Source organism: Oncorhynchus tshawytscha, linkage group LG01 (assembly GCF_018296145.1).
Source record: "Oncorhynchus tshawytscha isolate Ot180627B linkage group LG01, Otsh_v2.0, whole genome shotgun sequence".
Classification (NCBI taxonomy): Eukaryota; Metazoa; Chordata; class Actinopteri; order Salmoniformes; family Salmonidae; genus Oncorhynchus; species Oncorhynchus tshawytscha.
Window position 1 is genome coordinate 19,230,724 of NC_056429.1, and position 15,767 is coordinate 19,246,490.

At 43.7% G+C, this 15,767-nt stretch overlaps 3 protein-coding genes across 3 annotated transcripts in view; 2 read left to right on the forward strand and 1 right to left on the reverse strand.

The window, feature by feature from the left end:
- The window catches only part of LOC112235256 (C3 and PZP like alpha-2-macroglobulin domain containing 8), a 53,776-nt gene extending 46,493 nt beyond the window's left edge, over positions 1-7,283 (forward strand). Inside the window, exons 37-43 of the mRNA XM_024403704.2 lie at positions 1,693-1,767; positions 1,880-1,985; positions 2,183-2,293; positions 3,099-3,311; positions 4,326-4,400; positions 6,204-6,387; positions 6,826-7,283. Coding sequence (XP_024259472.2) covers positions 1,693-1,767; positions 1,880-1,985; positions 2,183-2,293; positions 3,099-3,311; positions 4,326-4,400; positions 6,204-6,387; position 6,826 — 765 coding nt within the window. The 3' untranslated portion in view covers positions 6,827-7,283. The remainder of the gene's footprint in view (positions 1-1,692; positions 1,768-1,879; positions 1,986-2,182; positions 2,294-3,098; positions 3,312-4,325; positions 4,401-6,203; positions 6,388-6,825) is intronic.
- A 3,462-nt stretch (positions 7,284-10,745) lies between these two features.
- odf3l2b (outer dense fiber of sperm tails 3-like 2b) lies at positions 10,746-13,415 on the forward strand. The gene is made up of 4 exons (XM_024436498.2): positions 10,746-10,794; positions 11,588-11,698; positions 12,250-12,366; positions 12,760-13,415. The coding sequence occupies exons 1-4, from the start codon at positions 10,746-10,748 to the stop codon at positions 13,242-13,244; spliced, it is 762 nt and encodes a 253-aa protein (XP_024292266.1). The 3' UTR covers positions 13,245-13,415.
- Positions 13,408-15,257, reverse strand: cks2 (CDC28 protein kinase regulatory subunit 2). The gene is made up of 3 exons (XM_024403806.2): positions 15,000-15,257; positions 14,416-14,543; positions 13,408-14,012 (listed from the first exon to the last, which is right to left on the reverse strand). The coding sequence occupies exons 1-3, from the start codon at positions 15,056-15,058 to the stop codon at positions 13,969-13,971; spliced, it is 231 nt and encodes a 76-aa protein (XP_024259574.1). The 5' UTR covers positions 15,059-15,257; the 3' UTR covers positions 13,408-13,968.
- Positions 15,258-15,767: the final 510 nt, after the last annotated feature.

A 15,767-nucleotide genomic window follows, 5' to 3' on the forward strand; every position in this document is an offset into this window, starting at 1 on the left:
AGTCTGTATATGTGCCCTTGAGCAAGGTACTTAACACAAATTTGCTGTACTACTATGGCTGATCCTAATACAACACATTTCACTGTGTATGTGACAATAAAACACCCCCCCCCAAAAAAAGACAAAGACAAACACGGCTCACATCTGAAGGCCATTTCAGAGTTGTGGAATTGATCAGTCCCCTTCTGTTTTGCTCAGTCCCCTATGCTGCTCATGCTTCTTCCCCTGTCTCAGAGAGGTGTTTGTGGACGTGTGTTTATTAACGGAGGAGGACATTGAGTGGCTCTGCCATTGTGCTGCTACTCTTGGCAGATATAGACAAAACATTTGCGCCAATGTACTGAGTATCTGCTCTGCTTCTCTTGTAAACACAGGGGTCATGCTGAATGTTACTGGGAATTGTGCACTGTGGGTGTGTGTGTGACTGGGTGTGTGTGTGTGTTTGTTTATACAGCAGTGGGGTAATCACTATTGAGAGGGTATTTTTACTGCAGTGTCTGGATGAGGGCCAGCTCTGGCCCAGTGATGTTACTGTTTCTATGGGGCTCCACAAGGAGCCAGCACAAACCCTCACAGACCCTCTCTGGGGCTATTACCCAGCCACCAGGGAAGGGCTGGGCCACTGGGGGTTGCCATTGTTTATTCCAACTACCCCACTCTGAGAGCCAGGGGAGAGGGACCCAGGGACACATGGCAGACATCTTAGAGAGGGGGGTGAGAGGTTAGTTGAAGTCACCTCCCCAGGCCCTCTTCAAAACACTTGTCTCCCTCATTTCTGCAGAGTTATGGGCCCCAAAATCAAACTATCCACCTTCGTAAAGACCTACCTACCTGGGGGGACAGATTTACACCCACTCACACACACACACACTATCTCCCTGAGACTTGAGGGAGTCGGTGCGGACCTGTATATTGAAGTGGCTTACAAGCTCCGTTTACAGAGCCAGCCCTGCTCACCTCCCTGCTGTACGACTGCCTGGCTGCCCTGACCAGCAGCATTCCTCACATCATGAGACGGAGCCTCGCTTATGCAGTCATGTCTTGTTGTTTTCATAGATGTTACTTGGAATCCTTACACAACATACTTTGGCCTCTATTGCTCTTTTTATCCATAAAATGAGCTGAGCTGAATGGAGCAAAATGCCTTTCACACTATGCTACCTACTTTGTTACTTTAAGTGCTCAGAGAAAGTGAATGGAATACATTTCAAGTTGTTACTATAATTATAGTTATTGTCAAGGGAGAAAACAACATGGCCAACACACAGCCTACTTATACACACACACACACACACACACACACACTATCAAGCTCTCTCTCCCTCTGTGTGTGTGTGTGTGTGTGTGTCCCAGTGGCGCCACATCAGGCTGAGCACCTCATAAACTTAATCTGTCCGTAGGACTGGCACCTTTTAGAGAGCCCTGTGGGAGGAATTACCCCCCTCCAACCATACTTCCCACAACACCTATCCCCTTAGGCAGTAAACAGAAACTCCCTCGTAGACAGTTGACACAGGTACTGTTATTGGAAGCTGGCTCCCTCCCTTTGGCTTGTAAACAGGCTTGGCTTGACCTACCTACAACTGGACTGAAAGGTCACCAGGATTCTCACTGGCCATCAGTGAGACAACAGAAAAGCTTAGCATTGAGTCAGGCTCTTGAGTAGTTCATCCCCTTTTTCCTATCATAAAGCTGCTGCTGGACAAGAGGGTTGGTCTGAAGAGGTACGAAGTGGATGGAAGGAAGGTCCTCTTCTACTTTGATGAGGTGAGTTAGCCATACCGGTATATCACCATTGTAATCTGTGGTGTACTGTACTGTGATCAGTTCTAACTGTTTTACATGTTTGCCCTGTCTTTGTGCTTGTCCCACAACGCAGATCTCCAGTCAGTGTATGACATGTGTGGCCTTCCAGGCTGTCAGGGAGTACATAATGGGCAAGACAGCGCCTGTTCCGGTCAAGGTGTACGACTACTACGAACCAGGTGTGCCTCTGACGTGATTAATATTTTAAGAAAACCCTCCTTCGTCTTCACAATGATTAACTGACAGCCTTCTCTCAGAGGAAATTGGAATTCTCTGGTCTGTGGTTTAAAATGCAAGTGCAGAGTTGTTTTGTGGAGAGACTTGTCCACTACTCCTACAAAGCTGTGTGTTTCTGTGTGTCTTTCTCGCTATACAGCATTTGAAGCCACCCGCTTTTACAATGTGAGCGAGAGCAGTCCCCTGGCCCGCAAGCTGTGTGACGGCACCACGTGCAACGAGGTGGAGAGCTCAACCAATCAGTGGATAGGTAAAAGTTACAACACTCTACTGTATGTCCATTAACGGAACTACCACATTCTCTTTGTGTTAGTCCCCATTTATCCCAGCTAATGAAACAGTGAGAGAGAGAGCAAGTGAAGGTGTGACTTGTGTCTGACGGGGCTCCTCTGTAAACCTCCATTTCCTGTCTCTTGACTTTCTAAGAGCGTGTGTGTCGTGCCTAAACTGTTATTGGCACGGGCCGATGTTGGGAAGAGAAGAAACAGAAAAGCAGGCCCACACAGGAATGCCCACTGGCCCTGGTTGTCATCGTGCCGAGTGTTTCCGTTTCAGCGACACATACACACACTCTCATTAGCGGGGACCGATGTTGCTACAACAAATGGCAAAGTTTGCCCCTGTCACCGTGGTGATGGGTGGATGACCCTGTTTGTGTTGATGCTGTGTTTTTCTGGCTTGGCTGAGAGAGAGAGAAGCTGAGGGGCTGGGACCCCCGTGCAACTGGAACCAAGGCCATGCCCAGACCCTGGGGAACAGCGCTCATCAACACACATCCTCTCACACACATAATCTTTTTCTCTCTCTTTCCTAACACTTTCCCCCCTATGAAAGATGTCATCTCTTTATTTGCCTGACCCATGTTTGGAATATATATTTTTTTGTCTTGTGTATTTTATTATGAAGTAATTATGGTTGCATTCCACTACTAAAGTCACACAATGTTGATACACATTGTTAGAAAAAAGCTAAATACTCAAGATCCCCAAAGTTCAAGATCCCCAAAGTTGAAAAATATATAATTTCTCCTGTCCGGTGTTTTTCCTTTGACCCAGGCTTTGTCCAGGGGAACCAATGTAACAAGGTGTTTGGCTGTCTGGAGGAGGAGCAGTTTGAGAGTTGCACCTGCTACAGGGACTGTGGCTATGACGGAGAGCCTGTGTGTGGCTCAGACGGACATCTCTACCAGAACCAGTGTCAGATGGAGGTCTTCGCCTGCCGCAACGGGACCCGCATAGAACAACTGCCCATGTCCCAGTGTCCTCAGAGTAAGACTACTCTACTAGGGATGGGCTCCATTCCATTTGAAATTCAGTTAATGAGTTGAAAAATCCTCAATGACTTTAATGGCCAATTAATCAATTCATGAGTTTGATGTCAATTCATCCTCTGAATGATTGAAATGAAAGCTGCTACAGCTGTGCCACCACACCCACTGGCTGCTCCTAACACTAGCATGCCAGGCTCTGAACCCCTCCCAGTGTCTCTGCCAGCCAGGGTCACATGTGGCTCTGATTTATCGGTCAGCTACCACACCTCGAAGAGCTAAAAACACGATATACTTCATAGTCAAACATTACATCCACTGAAAAAATGTCTCCAAAATGTTTTGATTATGAGAAACACCCTTTGAGGAATTGAAGAGAGGACGTGCTGAGAAGAGGGTGCAGGGTAGCCCAACATGCATGTGCACATACTCTCACACGCGCACACACACACACAAGTAGGAGAAGAAAGAGTGAGAGAGGTGTGTGTGTGTGTGTGTGTGTGTGTGTGTGTGTGTGTGTGTGTGTGTGTGTGTGTGTGTGTGTGTGTGTGTGTGTGTGTGTGTGTGGCTGTGGTAACAGCTGTTCAGGTGCAGGTTGATTGCTGGGTGAAGTTTGTGAAGAGAGCTTCTCTCCCCCCTCTGCCCAGCGCTACTATATTACAGGGAACCCCAAATGACAGAGTGCTTTTGTCCAGGCCTTTGAAAATCCTGTCACATTCCTTTCTAATGCACAAACCAACAACAAAGGAGCCTTCTTGTTGTGGAGTGGATTGGGAAAAAGCACATACCAAAACCTGTGTGGGAAAACGAGGCTGCCTGCGCCAAGTTTACAGTAGATTATCGAAGGACCGGGTCCATATTTAGACCTTCCTCTCATTGTTTGTGTATGTCTGGTTAAGAAATAAGCACCCACATAGGAAATACGGGAAAGTATATCATGCTTTTACCCTAACCGTACAGTACGTGGTCTGTGTAACATTGGCTTGTTGTGATTGTGTTGTGTCTGTTCACACAGTGGAATCCACCACGGAGGACAGAGAGAACACAACAGGCGAGGAACCTGAGCAAACTCCTGTGCCTATACACACAGGTAAATACAGTGCATGGTAAAACACACACCTCTTCTCCCCTCTATACCCCCGCACTAACCCCTATCATCCCATCTCTCATTGGTCGCCAGCTGTTCCCGGCTGCAGGAGTGTGTATGTGAGGAGTATGAAGTCTGTGTGTGTGTGAGTGCCAGTCAAAGGCAAGAGCTGGAGAGTTCACCTCTGAGTGAAGCTGGCGTTGACGTGCAGGCATGTGAGGAGGTTCATGCACTGCTCTGCTCCGTTCCCACTCTGAGACACTGTATACAAGTCTGACAGATGAAGACCAGACCTCTAGTGCCCACTGTAAATATGTCTATCTGCATACATCCATGGATCTGTATTGTATGAGGGATTGGAGATTACTCCAGCTCAGATTACACACATGCAACGCTCTGAGAACATCCACATACAGACTGCCTCCAATACTTTGCTATAACCTATACCCACTGTGAGGTCCACCACCATGCGTCGACTTCTTCTTGCTTGTCTGGATATATACAAATAAGTATAAAGAGTTTGATCGCAGTTGTAAATGAGAACTTGTTCTCAACTGGCCTACCTGTTTAAATAAAGGTGAAATAAAAAATACATTTAAAAATCAGTGTTGTAGAAGAGTTGGAGGTGAAGATGAAAGAGTCACTGCCCTCCCTTCCCTCCTGTCCTCCATGTCTGATCAGTCTGTCTGCCTGCAGTGTGCTGGGGGCTGTTGGGACTTGCCCCAGCCGTCTGTAGTAGCGTAGAGGAGAGGAGGAAGTACAGCACTGACGCCTCAACAGATCACATCGACAGGCTACTGTCACATTCTGATAAACAGGAGAATAGGCTTTCCTTAGGGGGGATAGTTTTGCTTGAAGGGGATATTTGTTGCTCCACCACAGGGTTCACGTAGATGTCATGCTTAAATAACTTGCTGTTACAGAACTCCCGGTAAGATGTATCACTCTTTATGTTGGTTTGTAGCAGGAGTCGTGGCTGTGGTAGGGTAGGCTCACGTCGATGCGTGTGTACTTCCGTGCGTGTGTGTATTTGATGTGGCCTATGCCTGCGCTGACTTGTTCCCTGCCTGCAGCTCACTGTAGCTGTAATGGAGTTCCACAAAGGTCAAAGGTCTCCTCAGTACAAAGACGGATGCTTCACAGTGGAAAAGACCTCACCACAGGAATGCCATTAAAAGTGGACTGCGGTACACACGTACAGAAAACATGTATCATACCAGATTATTACACTCAATGAACAGCTGTGTATTTCTGAGCTAATAAATGTTGTTGAGCTGAGCTCCACTGAGCATTAGGTTAGGTAGATTGTGATGGATGTGATTTAGTGTTCCAAGAATCTGACAGCATTCTCAACAGCTTTAGTAAAAACATTGAGGCTTTGGAATCAGTTTCTCTGTGGGCATGTCCCTTAGTGGTGAAATGGCATCAGAGCTGAGGGAATGATTAATTTAACAAAACACACTTGTTTTGATGAAAATAAATGGAGTGTATTGTGTGTATTCATCTGCAATGTATGATTTCCAAAAGGAGCAGTGTGCGTGCAGTGCTTTACATGAGGCTGAACATTAGGACATAGTGACCCCTACTGGTCACCTTGTACAATTAACTATTTTGGTAGATACTCTCAGAGGAAACATATTGTTATGCCCCTTGACTTTTCAGGCAATGTTAGTGTTCTCATAAAAATAATTGTTGTGAACAATTGTCTCATCTTATTTCTAAGGATATTTCTCACCATCCCACCTGCCCTCCATCTCTCTCTCACTCTCACTCTCTCTCTCTCTGTTCCTCTTTCTTGTGCTGTAGGCGAGGAAGAGCAGGTTTCCATGGCTGAGGTGTCCTACTACTCCTATGAGTATGACCCAGAACCCTTCCCTGCAGAGGGAGAGGACCATTTGGAGCTGGAGGCAGGGGAGCAGGGGGGAGAGCAGGAGAGTCCAGCAGATATCCAGTTACCCACACTGGACACAAAGGACCCCCCTGAGCGATGGTACGGCCCTCTCACCTCTCTGTCTCTATGAACAACAATACTGAGTTTGAACCACAGGAGGCTGCTGAGGGAAGAGTGGCTAATAATAATGTTCAGAACGGTGCTAATGGAATGGCATCAATCACCTGTTTGTTGTATTTGATACGATTCCATTGATTCTGCCCCAATCATTACCACGAGCCCATTCTCCCCAAATAAGTTGCCACCAACCTCCTGTGGTTTTAACCATTAACACTGTGGTAATGTGAATAGGGCTTGAAATTAACTCAACTGTGACTTTGTAACCTCAAACCTGTGTCAGTTTATATCCACTCTAATAACAAAGTGTATTCAGATACCTCTACATCAAAGATAGCATATCTGTGCCTATCTATCTGATTGCAATGAAGAACCTTATCAGAGATCTTATTAAGTGTCATGTTCTCCTCTCCTCCACAGAAACTGCCCCTGATGGCATCACCAGCCAGATCTCCAAATTGTACATTGTCTGTGAATATGTTAGTGAGTGGAGAGAGAAGGAAGAGTGGGGACTGCAGCATGAAAGGATGCTGTGTGTGTGTGTGTGTGTGTGTGTGTGTGTGTGTGTGTGTGTGTGTGTGTGTGTGTGTGTGTGTGTGTGTGTGTGTGTGTGTGTGTGTGTGTGTGTGTGTGTGTGTGTGTGTGTGTGTGTGTGTGTGTGTGTGTTACTAAGCTAGTCTCCCTCTAGCCCTCTTTGTTTTTCTCTCTTGTATAACTCCTAGACACCAGTTGACACCATAGCGTCTTTGATATTCACTGTAGTGCCTTATTGTTTTTCTGTCATCTCTAATCAAGTATTTATGTTTGTACAGTGCCTTGCGAAAGTATTCGGCCCCCTTGAACTTTGCGACCTTTTGACACATTTCAGGTTTCAAACATAAAGATATAAAACTGTATTTTTTTGTGAAGAATCAACAACAAGTGGGACACAATCATGAAGTGGAACGACATTTATTGGATATTTCAAACTTTTTTAACAAATCAAAAACTGAAAAATTGGGCGTGCAAAATTATTCAGCCCCTTTACTTTCAGTGCAGCAAACTCTCTCCAGAAGTTCAGTGAGGATCTCTGAATGATCCAATGTTGACCTAAATGACTAATGATGATACATACAATCCACCTGTGTGTAATCAAGTCTCCGTATAAATGCACCTGCACTGTGATAGTCTCAGAGGTCCGTTAAAAGCGCAGAGAGCATCATGAAGAACAAGGAACACACCAGGCAGGTCCGAGATACTGTTGTGAAGAAGTTTAAAGCCGGATTTGGATACAAAAAGATTTCCCAAGCTTTAAACATCCCAAGGAGCACTGTGCAAGCGATAATATTGAAATGGAAGGAGTATCAGACCACTGCAAATCTACCAAGACCTGGCCGTCCCTCTAAACTTTCAGCTCATACAAGGAGAAGACTGATCAGAGATGCAGCCAAGAGGCCCATGATCACTCTGGATGAACTGCAGAGATCTACAGCTGAGGTGGGAGACTCTGTCCATAGGACAACAATCAGTCGTATATTGCACAAATCTGGCCTTTATGGAAGAGTGGCAAGAAGAAAGCCATTTCTTAAAGATATCCATAAAAAGTGTTGTTTAAAGTTTGCCACAAGCCACCTGGGAGACACACCAAACATGTGGAAGAAGGTGCTCTGGTCAGATGAAACCAAAATTGAAATTTTTGGCAACAATGCAAAACGTTATGTTTGGCGTAAAAGCAACACAGCCCATCACCCTGAACACACCATCCCCACTGTCAAACATGGTGGTGGCAGCATCATGGTTTGGGCCTGCTTTTCTTCAGCAGGGACAGGGAAGATGGTTAAAATTGATGGGAAGATGGATGGAGCCAAATACAGGACCATTCTGGAAGAAAACCTGATGGAGTCTGCAAAAGACCTGAGACTGGGACGGAGATTTGTCTTCCAACAAGACAATGATCCAAAACATAAAGCAAAATCTACAATGGAATGGTTCAAAAATAAACATATCCAGGTATTAGAATGGCCAAGTCAAAGTCCAGACCTGAATCCAATCGAGAATCTGTGTAAAGAACTGAAAACTGCTGTTCACAAATGCTCTCCATCCAACCTCACTGAGCTCGAGCTGTTTTGCAAGGAGGAATGGGAAAAAATGTCAGTCTCTCGGTGTGCAAAACTGATAGAGACATACCCCAAGCGACTTACAGCTGTAATCACAGCAAAAGGTGGCGCTACAAAGTATTAACTTAAGGGGGCTGAATAATTTTGCACGCCCAATTTTTCAGTTTTTGATTTGTTAAATAAGTTTGAAATATCCAATAAATGTCGTTCCACTTCATGATTGTGTCCCACTTGTTGTTGATTCTTCACAAAAAAATACAGTTTTATATCTTTATGTTTGAAGCCTGAAATGTGGCAAAAGGTCGCAAAGTTCAAGGGGGCCGAATACTTTCGCAAGGCACTGTAATTACACCTGATTTAAAACCAATGGTTTGTTGTTTTTTCTATCTGTGGTATTTATTTGTAGCTAGTGCTTTTGTTTTATTTGTTCCAATGCCTCCCCCTATTGCCTTCTTGTCCTGTCACCTACACCAATGTCTTAATTTAATTCATCAAAAATAACCAGATGTGATGCACCTATTATTCTTATTCAGAGGAAGCCTTAGCTCAAACACTGAGGCTCAATTCTTCTAGATATTTTACCAAGCTAGCAATATCTCCACATAATAAGTCATATTTAGGAATAGCTGTCTCCTTACTGTTGAACACACAGGGATTTGATTGTACAGTGCATAAGCTATTTTGTTTTGTTAAATTTTGACTCTTGATATCCTAAAACAAGAATAAAGGTTTGGAATTACTGTACATTTACCATTATTTAAACCAGTGTAACCCCATATCCATTTCCAATACAATTGCTTTTGAAAAATAATAAACTTTGTTGTGTTGGTCCATTTCCTTTGCAACTGTAGTTTAGCCTGAGGAGAATTTCCTGTCATCCTGTAAGCAATGAGCTGTGTTATTGTCAAACACTGTGGCCCTTCAGAATGCCCTCTGTGACTGTGACCCCTGGCATGGCTGTGTGCAGCGGGGCTAACGTGTGTTTGTCCCTGTTAACAACTCACTCAGGTTACCTAAACAGCAGCCAGGAGAGAGTTAGAGCCTGTAAATGTTTAATGTTTGTTTTCGGTAGACCATGGTTAAGGCACTTGTCGACATTGTCAGTTACCGTATAGCTTCTGGCAACTTTCAGTGTGTTCTTCTGCTGCTGTTTTAAAATGACTACGTTCCAAACAGCCCATGGATATGTCATTTCAATGTAGAGGTTATTGAGAGGGCAATGAGTCCTATGATCAAACTACAGGCATGGTGGTGGAAAACTGTCAGATAACGTGTCTTACGTGTCTTACATGTCTTATGATATGCATAGTCTTTCTCGCTTTCAGTGTATTACCATATACTGCATGTCAAGAAGGAGAATATTTGTTCACTCCATGGCTTTGCTGGTCTCTGTAAGGGACACTGTTAGTTCTGATATACAGTGTGAATGGGATCTGTACAGTATGAGTGGAAGGTCTGTTGTATGAATGGGGAAGGTACTGTAGGGACAGAGAGAGAACACTCGCTTCGCTGACTGAGCGATGCGGGAGACCTGGTTGCTGAGACTGAATATCCTGGAACATCTCCCTGGCAACTGTATACATGGTTGAAGTGTGATATTCTGCCTCCACGCTGCAATGAACAGAGAGTGAAAAGAGAAAGGAGGGAGAGGGGATCTTGGTTTCATGGATTGCTCTGTGGAGATATTGTTACATTAGAGTGAATCCAAGTAATGACATGGTTCCTAAGCACCAGCGGATTGAGCTCCTCTGGCTGAGCTATTTAACTGGCTGAGATGATGAAATAGTTGGACACAGTTGGTGTGAGATCCAACATTTGGTCCTTTAAAGGGCTTTTCTAACCAAGAGGCTAAATGTTTATGGGTCTTTGATGGTAGTGGTTCTTATTTTGGAGTGTGTAACTGCGCAGGCTGTTAAGGTATGCATGACTGAATAGGCAAACTCCAAACTGAATTTCACTCAGGACTTGGGAGATGATGGATGGATAAAGGAGGGCCATGCTGCTGAGTGGAGAGCTTGAATTCATCTGACACAGAAGATCACCTCTACCATACGGAGGAGAGAGGAACCTGCTGGCTCTGATGCATTGCTGGAGCCTGTTTGTGTCCACATTTACAGTAGTATGCTTCCTACCTGTGTTTTTGTACATACTGTATTTTCAAATTCCCTCTTATTATTGATTGAATTGAGCAGTTTGTGTAATGATTTGGAGGATGTTTTTGTAGGACTATACATTTATTTGAACATGGGGGAGGAGGTGAAAAAGCGCCCCATCATTGCTGGCAGAGAGAAAGGTGAGCTTCCTGAATGGAACAACCTTTGCGGTACTTATTCAATACAGATAGATCACTCATCTATTCTGCATTGAGTAAATGTAACATGTAAACGTAACATGTCTAGCTAATAATTGAATGCATTATCCTGTCAGAGAGGGGACACTGACTGGAGGAGTTGATTGTTTCTCAGAGCTTGGACTTGCCAGGACTCGCATTAGTAACTTTGCTTGTGCAGTGTGCACAGGAATCTGAAAATGTGAATGCTGATGTAATGTCAAATCAAAATGAAAAAGGACATGCACCGAATACATCTGGTGTAGACTTTACCATGAACTGCTTACTAACGAGCCATTTCCCAACAAGCAGTTAAAAAGGTTTTAAAAAAGGCTAAATAAGGCAATAGTACCACAATAAAATAACGTGAAAGTGTGTGTTTTGTGTGAGTGTATATTATGTGTGTTAGTGGAGTGTCAGTGTAATGTGTTGGTAGAGTGTGCATAGAGCTAGTGCAAGAGAGTTGGTGCAACAACAAAAATTTTAACTTTCCAAAAAAGTCATTTCCCAGGTTGTATCTTAGTGCCGCACTGTCTCTGGCTGTGAAAGTCAGCTGTTTGGATGATCTAGCATGTCTAATTTGCACCAGCCAGATGTAAATATGTCGTTTATATCCTCAGGCACGTCTTTATGAACCTTTTCAGCTTATTCATCACTACACCATAATGTATATAATGTAATATGTGTGAAGTAGCCCAAATCCTTCCATGTGCACACACAGGTCCTCAACCTATTGTGTAAAATATCTACTCCACAGGGCCAGGACCGGGTCGTTACGCTCTGCCACCAACTATTGGTTTCATCGGCCATGACTTCACCAAGCCAACCAGCCCTGCTTACTCCTTCCACGGCAGAATGAGCAACAACTGTGAGTGCTACAGCAGTCACTAAAGAGCCCCCAAGATTTGAATATGACACGCTACTCTAATGGTCAATGGAAAACTACCTCAACTAGTATTAGTTGAACATGAAAGGGAATATTGAATGTTGTAATGTAACTGTAAAGCCACTGGGGGGAAACAACACCACAAATACCTGTCACTAGTTGTGGACCCTGTTACTACAGTACAGTATACAACTTTCAGACAAATGTGACACTGTCCTTAGGATACTGGCAAACTTACTACAGTAGGGAAAGGGGGATACCTAGTCAGTAGAAATGAACGCATTCAACAGAAATGTGCCTTATTTAAACCCAACCAATCTGAATCAGAGAGGTGCGAGGGGCTGCCATAATCGACATCCATGTCTTTGGCGCCCGGAGAACAGTGGATTAACTGCCTTGCTCAGGGGCAGAACAACAGATTTTGACCTTGTCAGCTCTGGGATTCGATCCAGCAAACTTTCAGTTACTGGCCCAACGCTCTAACCAGTATTGTATGTCAGTTATTTGATTGTTTCTCTTGTTCGGTTGTGCAGTGTACGGTGTTGACTCCAGTCCTGGGCCTCAGTATTACATTGATGCAAAAATCACCCGTTTCGGCAGGGATGGCAACCCCGCATACTCCATGTTGGGCAGAGTGAGAGGATCATCAAGTAAGTTCCCACCAACTTCAGGTAAATACACTTTCAATTCAGAGCTGATCATGTTTTAATGTGCCTATGAAGTTGTATTAAAATACTGTTTTTATATGGTCAAATACCAAAAGCTCATTACTAGACATGAAAATGTTGATTTTCTTAAGAGACGTTAATTACACAAGGACCTTGTGTGTGGCAGTTTGTAAGCCACTTACAGCAGTATGGCAACAAGACACTGGATGTGACAGCTCAAGCCTTGCCTTCTGCTGTCAGCTGTTGCAACTGTATTTCATGAACACTCCACAAATATGCATACACTCTAAATTGACAATGAATCTACTGCATTCCACTTATGAATCTTGCGTGTTCACATAAAGCCAAAGCTAAATACAGCTTTCCCACTAGCAGGGCATTTCCAGACTCCTGGACCTGGGGCATACAGCCCTGAGAATGCTCCTCCATGCAACACCCAGCGCAGACCCCCATCCTACACTATGGGCTCCCGCACTCGCTACCGTACCATCGACTCAGTCCCTGCCCCCAACAAGTACTGTCTCCCTGCTCTCATGGGCCCCCAGGTTCCCACCAAGCCAGCCAGTGCCAGCTACACCATGTCAGGGCACTGCAAATTAGGGGGTCCCTCAGAAGACCTGGCCAAGACCCCAGGCCCTGGTAGATACAACAGTACAGATCCAAGTGTCTACCTGCCCAGGCAACCAGCTTTCTCCATGCTAGGTCGTCATGGCTTTCCCAACGATGCCACTCTGAAGCCTGGCCCTGGAACTCATAATCCTGAGAAGGTGACTGTCCACAAGCCCCGGGCTCCTGCCTTCTCTCTGGGCATCAGACACTCCGAGTTTGTCACCCCACTGGTGGTCAATGTAGCTGACTGAAAAGCACTTCTCACAACTATGTTCCTCTGTCATATGGGACTAGGTTGGATTCATCTGCAAAACAAAGAACTTGAGATGACAATAGAGAACCATTTCTACTGCTGTGCTGGCTTAATATTAAATTAAAGACATTTAGATACACAACAAACTTCCACACAGAAAGTAAAGAAATATATTTTATTTACGTTCTGTCCAGCAACAAGTGTTGTTTAGAATTAACAAAAATGTGACTATTCAGTCCAAATGTATACTGTCTGATACAAATATATATACACAGAGGAAAGCAGACAAAATAAAAATCATTTTCAGAACATGCTAAATTATTTATTTTGAATAAAATATTCCACATTCAAGAAAGAAAACTATTTGACCACTGTTCATTAATCCAACATATTGACAAGTAAACAAACATCAATAAAAGTGTAGCAAGTGTTATTCAAGCTCTGTAAAGTCTAATGAATGAGAAATTCCATATCCATATTGTTGCCATGTACCAATAAAAGCAGAACTGCTTATCATCTGGTAGTGGGGGCCGAACCTTCCAACACTCAGTCTGCTTCTATCATACCTCCAACATTTTGGGGAGGGATTAAAAATAAAATAAAAACTTTAAGGGTCTATTCTATACACCAAAACAAGATGTACATCTCTCCATGTGTTAAGTCAACAAAGACCATACAATTCAACTAAGGTGGCTTTCAGGGATGTTGAAGATGATTTCCACTCAATCCTTTGGAAGAGGTCTTCGGAAAAGCAATATATGCGGCTCTAGATGTAAAACAAAAAGTAGCTAATTCAGTACTGACTTCAAGCTAGTAGAGATGGCTATTATTTTCAAACATGCAGATGGCATAACAATGGCTTTGCATATGTAGGGATGTGATCAGGACAACATTGAAGATTGGGGAAAAGAGGTCATTGGTGTGGGGCAAAGTAATGTAATAGGCAATACAATATATGGCCTAGAATAGAAAGCTAGCTAGTACATTTAAATTATGTATGAAAGAGGATGTCAGAAAAGCAGGAATTCCTGATGTATCTTTTCATAACCAGTCATGAGAAAACTTGAGACATGGGTAAAAGCTTTAGAAAATATGTTTTTTTGTATGAAACGTTAGTCCTTGTTAGTCCTTGTTGAGACTGGATTGCTAACTTTCGGTCAATAACTCACCTGGCTTGTGGATCATGTAGTGGATCCAGCCCTGGCTCTGCTGCACCCCCAAACCCCTCCATTCATCTTCTGTCATCAAGTGAGAAGTGGGCACCAGCTTTGATAACTGTTTCGGGAGCATAACATGCCTGTGTAGGAAAGGGACATTGAATTCACCCAATTAACGTAGCTATCTAGTTAACGTCACTAACTAGAAAGTACTTTACTAGTAGATGTAACGTTAGCTAGCTAGCTAGCACCAGTAGGCCATATAACTTTGAACATGTTGTGGCAACACCAGCTGATAGTATTAGCTTACGTTAGCGGTCGTTAACCAAGTCACATGATACAGTTCGCTAGCCCACCAAACAAATTAATCCTGCAGCCTTCAGTTGCCAGCCAACAAATATAATAACAGTATTAATATTATTCTGCCAAATACAGTATTATGGCTAAAGCTAACGTTGGCTAGTTAACCAACCAGGGGAGTTGGGTGAACTTGCTTTCCGTAGCAAAGCAAGTTAACATGCTTGCTTGCTTACTAGCTAACGTTAACAGTATTACAGTACAGTAGTAGCTAACGTTACAACTTAAACCTAACTTACCTGTACTCAAATGCTTCATCTGTGTACTTGTCAGAGTAGTAAATTTGTTTCTTCGACATGTTTAATCGAACAGAAGTATATAACACAATATTCTGGATAAGTTTTTGTATTCTCAGATAGCTGTCCGTTTTGACAAGCGAAAGCTGGCTAGATTTTTATAAACACAAAAACAAATTGTCATCTGCAGTGTGTCGGCAAATTTTAAACTCAAACCGTCCCTCTCTTAGCCGGGATTGGTGAGGCCGCGCGTGGGCAAAACAAACTAAATGCGTGGCGCCCCGCCCCCACCTTCTGATTTTGACAGCTGTACACATGGTGAGTTATTTTTACAATATTAGACTTTAGATTTTTCCATTGGTTTGCTCGTTGAGTTAATGTCAATGACCATTTGTCGTGCTTCTTTCGTCCTACAATCATGAATATTCGTTGTCAAATGCCTAAATGTAACAAAAAAATAGTATATAGCCCTAATCTAAGGGATTCGTTTTACTGGGGGTGGTCGTGCAATGTAATTATGTGTACGAGCACAAAAATCCACATCTGTCATTTTAGTCACGTCCGAATCTGCCATGGAAGTATTTTTTGCATGACAGGAGAGTAACAATTCCAGCTAGAATAACCTACTGTTTTTTGGAAAACTCCAACAAGTACCCTTGACTGGAGTGTGCAATTCGGGGCGTTTGACCCCGCCCACTTTGTGTCCATCAGGTTTGACAGTCACACACTGAATTCAAACACACGTTTGCGCAAGGCACACGTTAAACACAA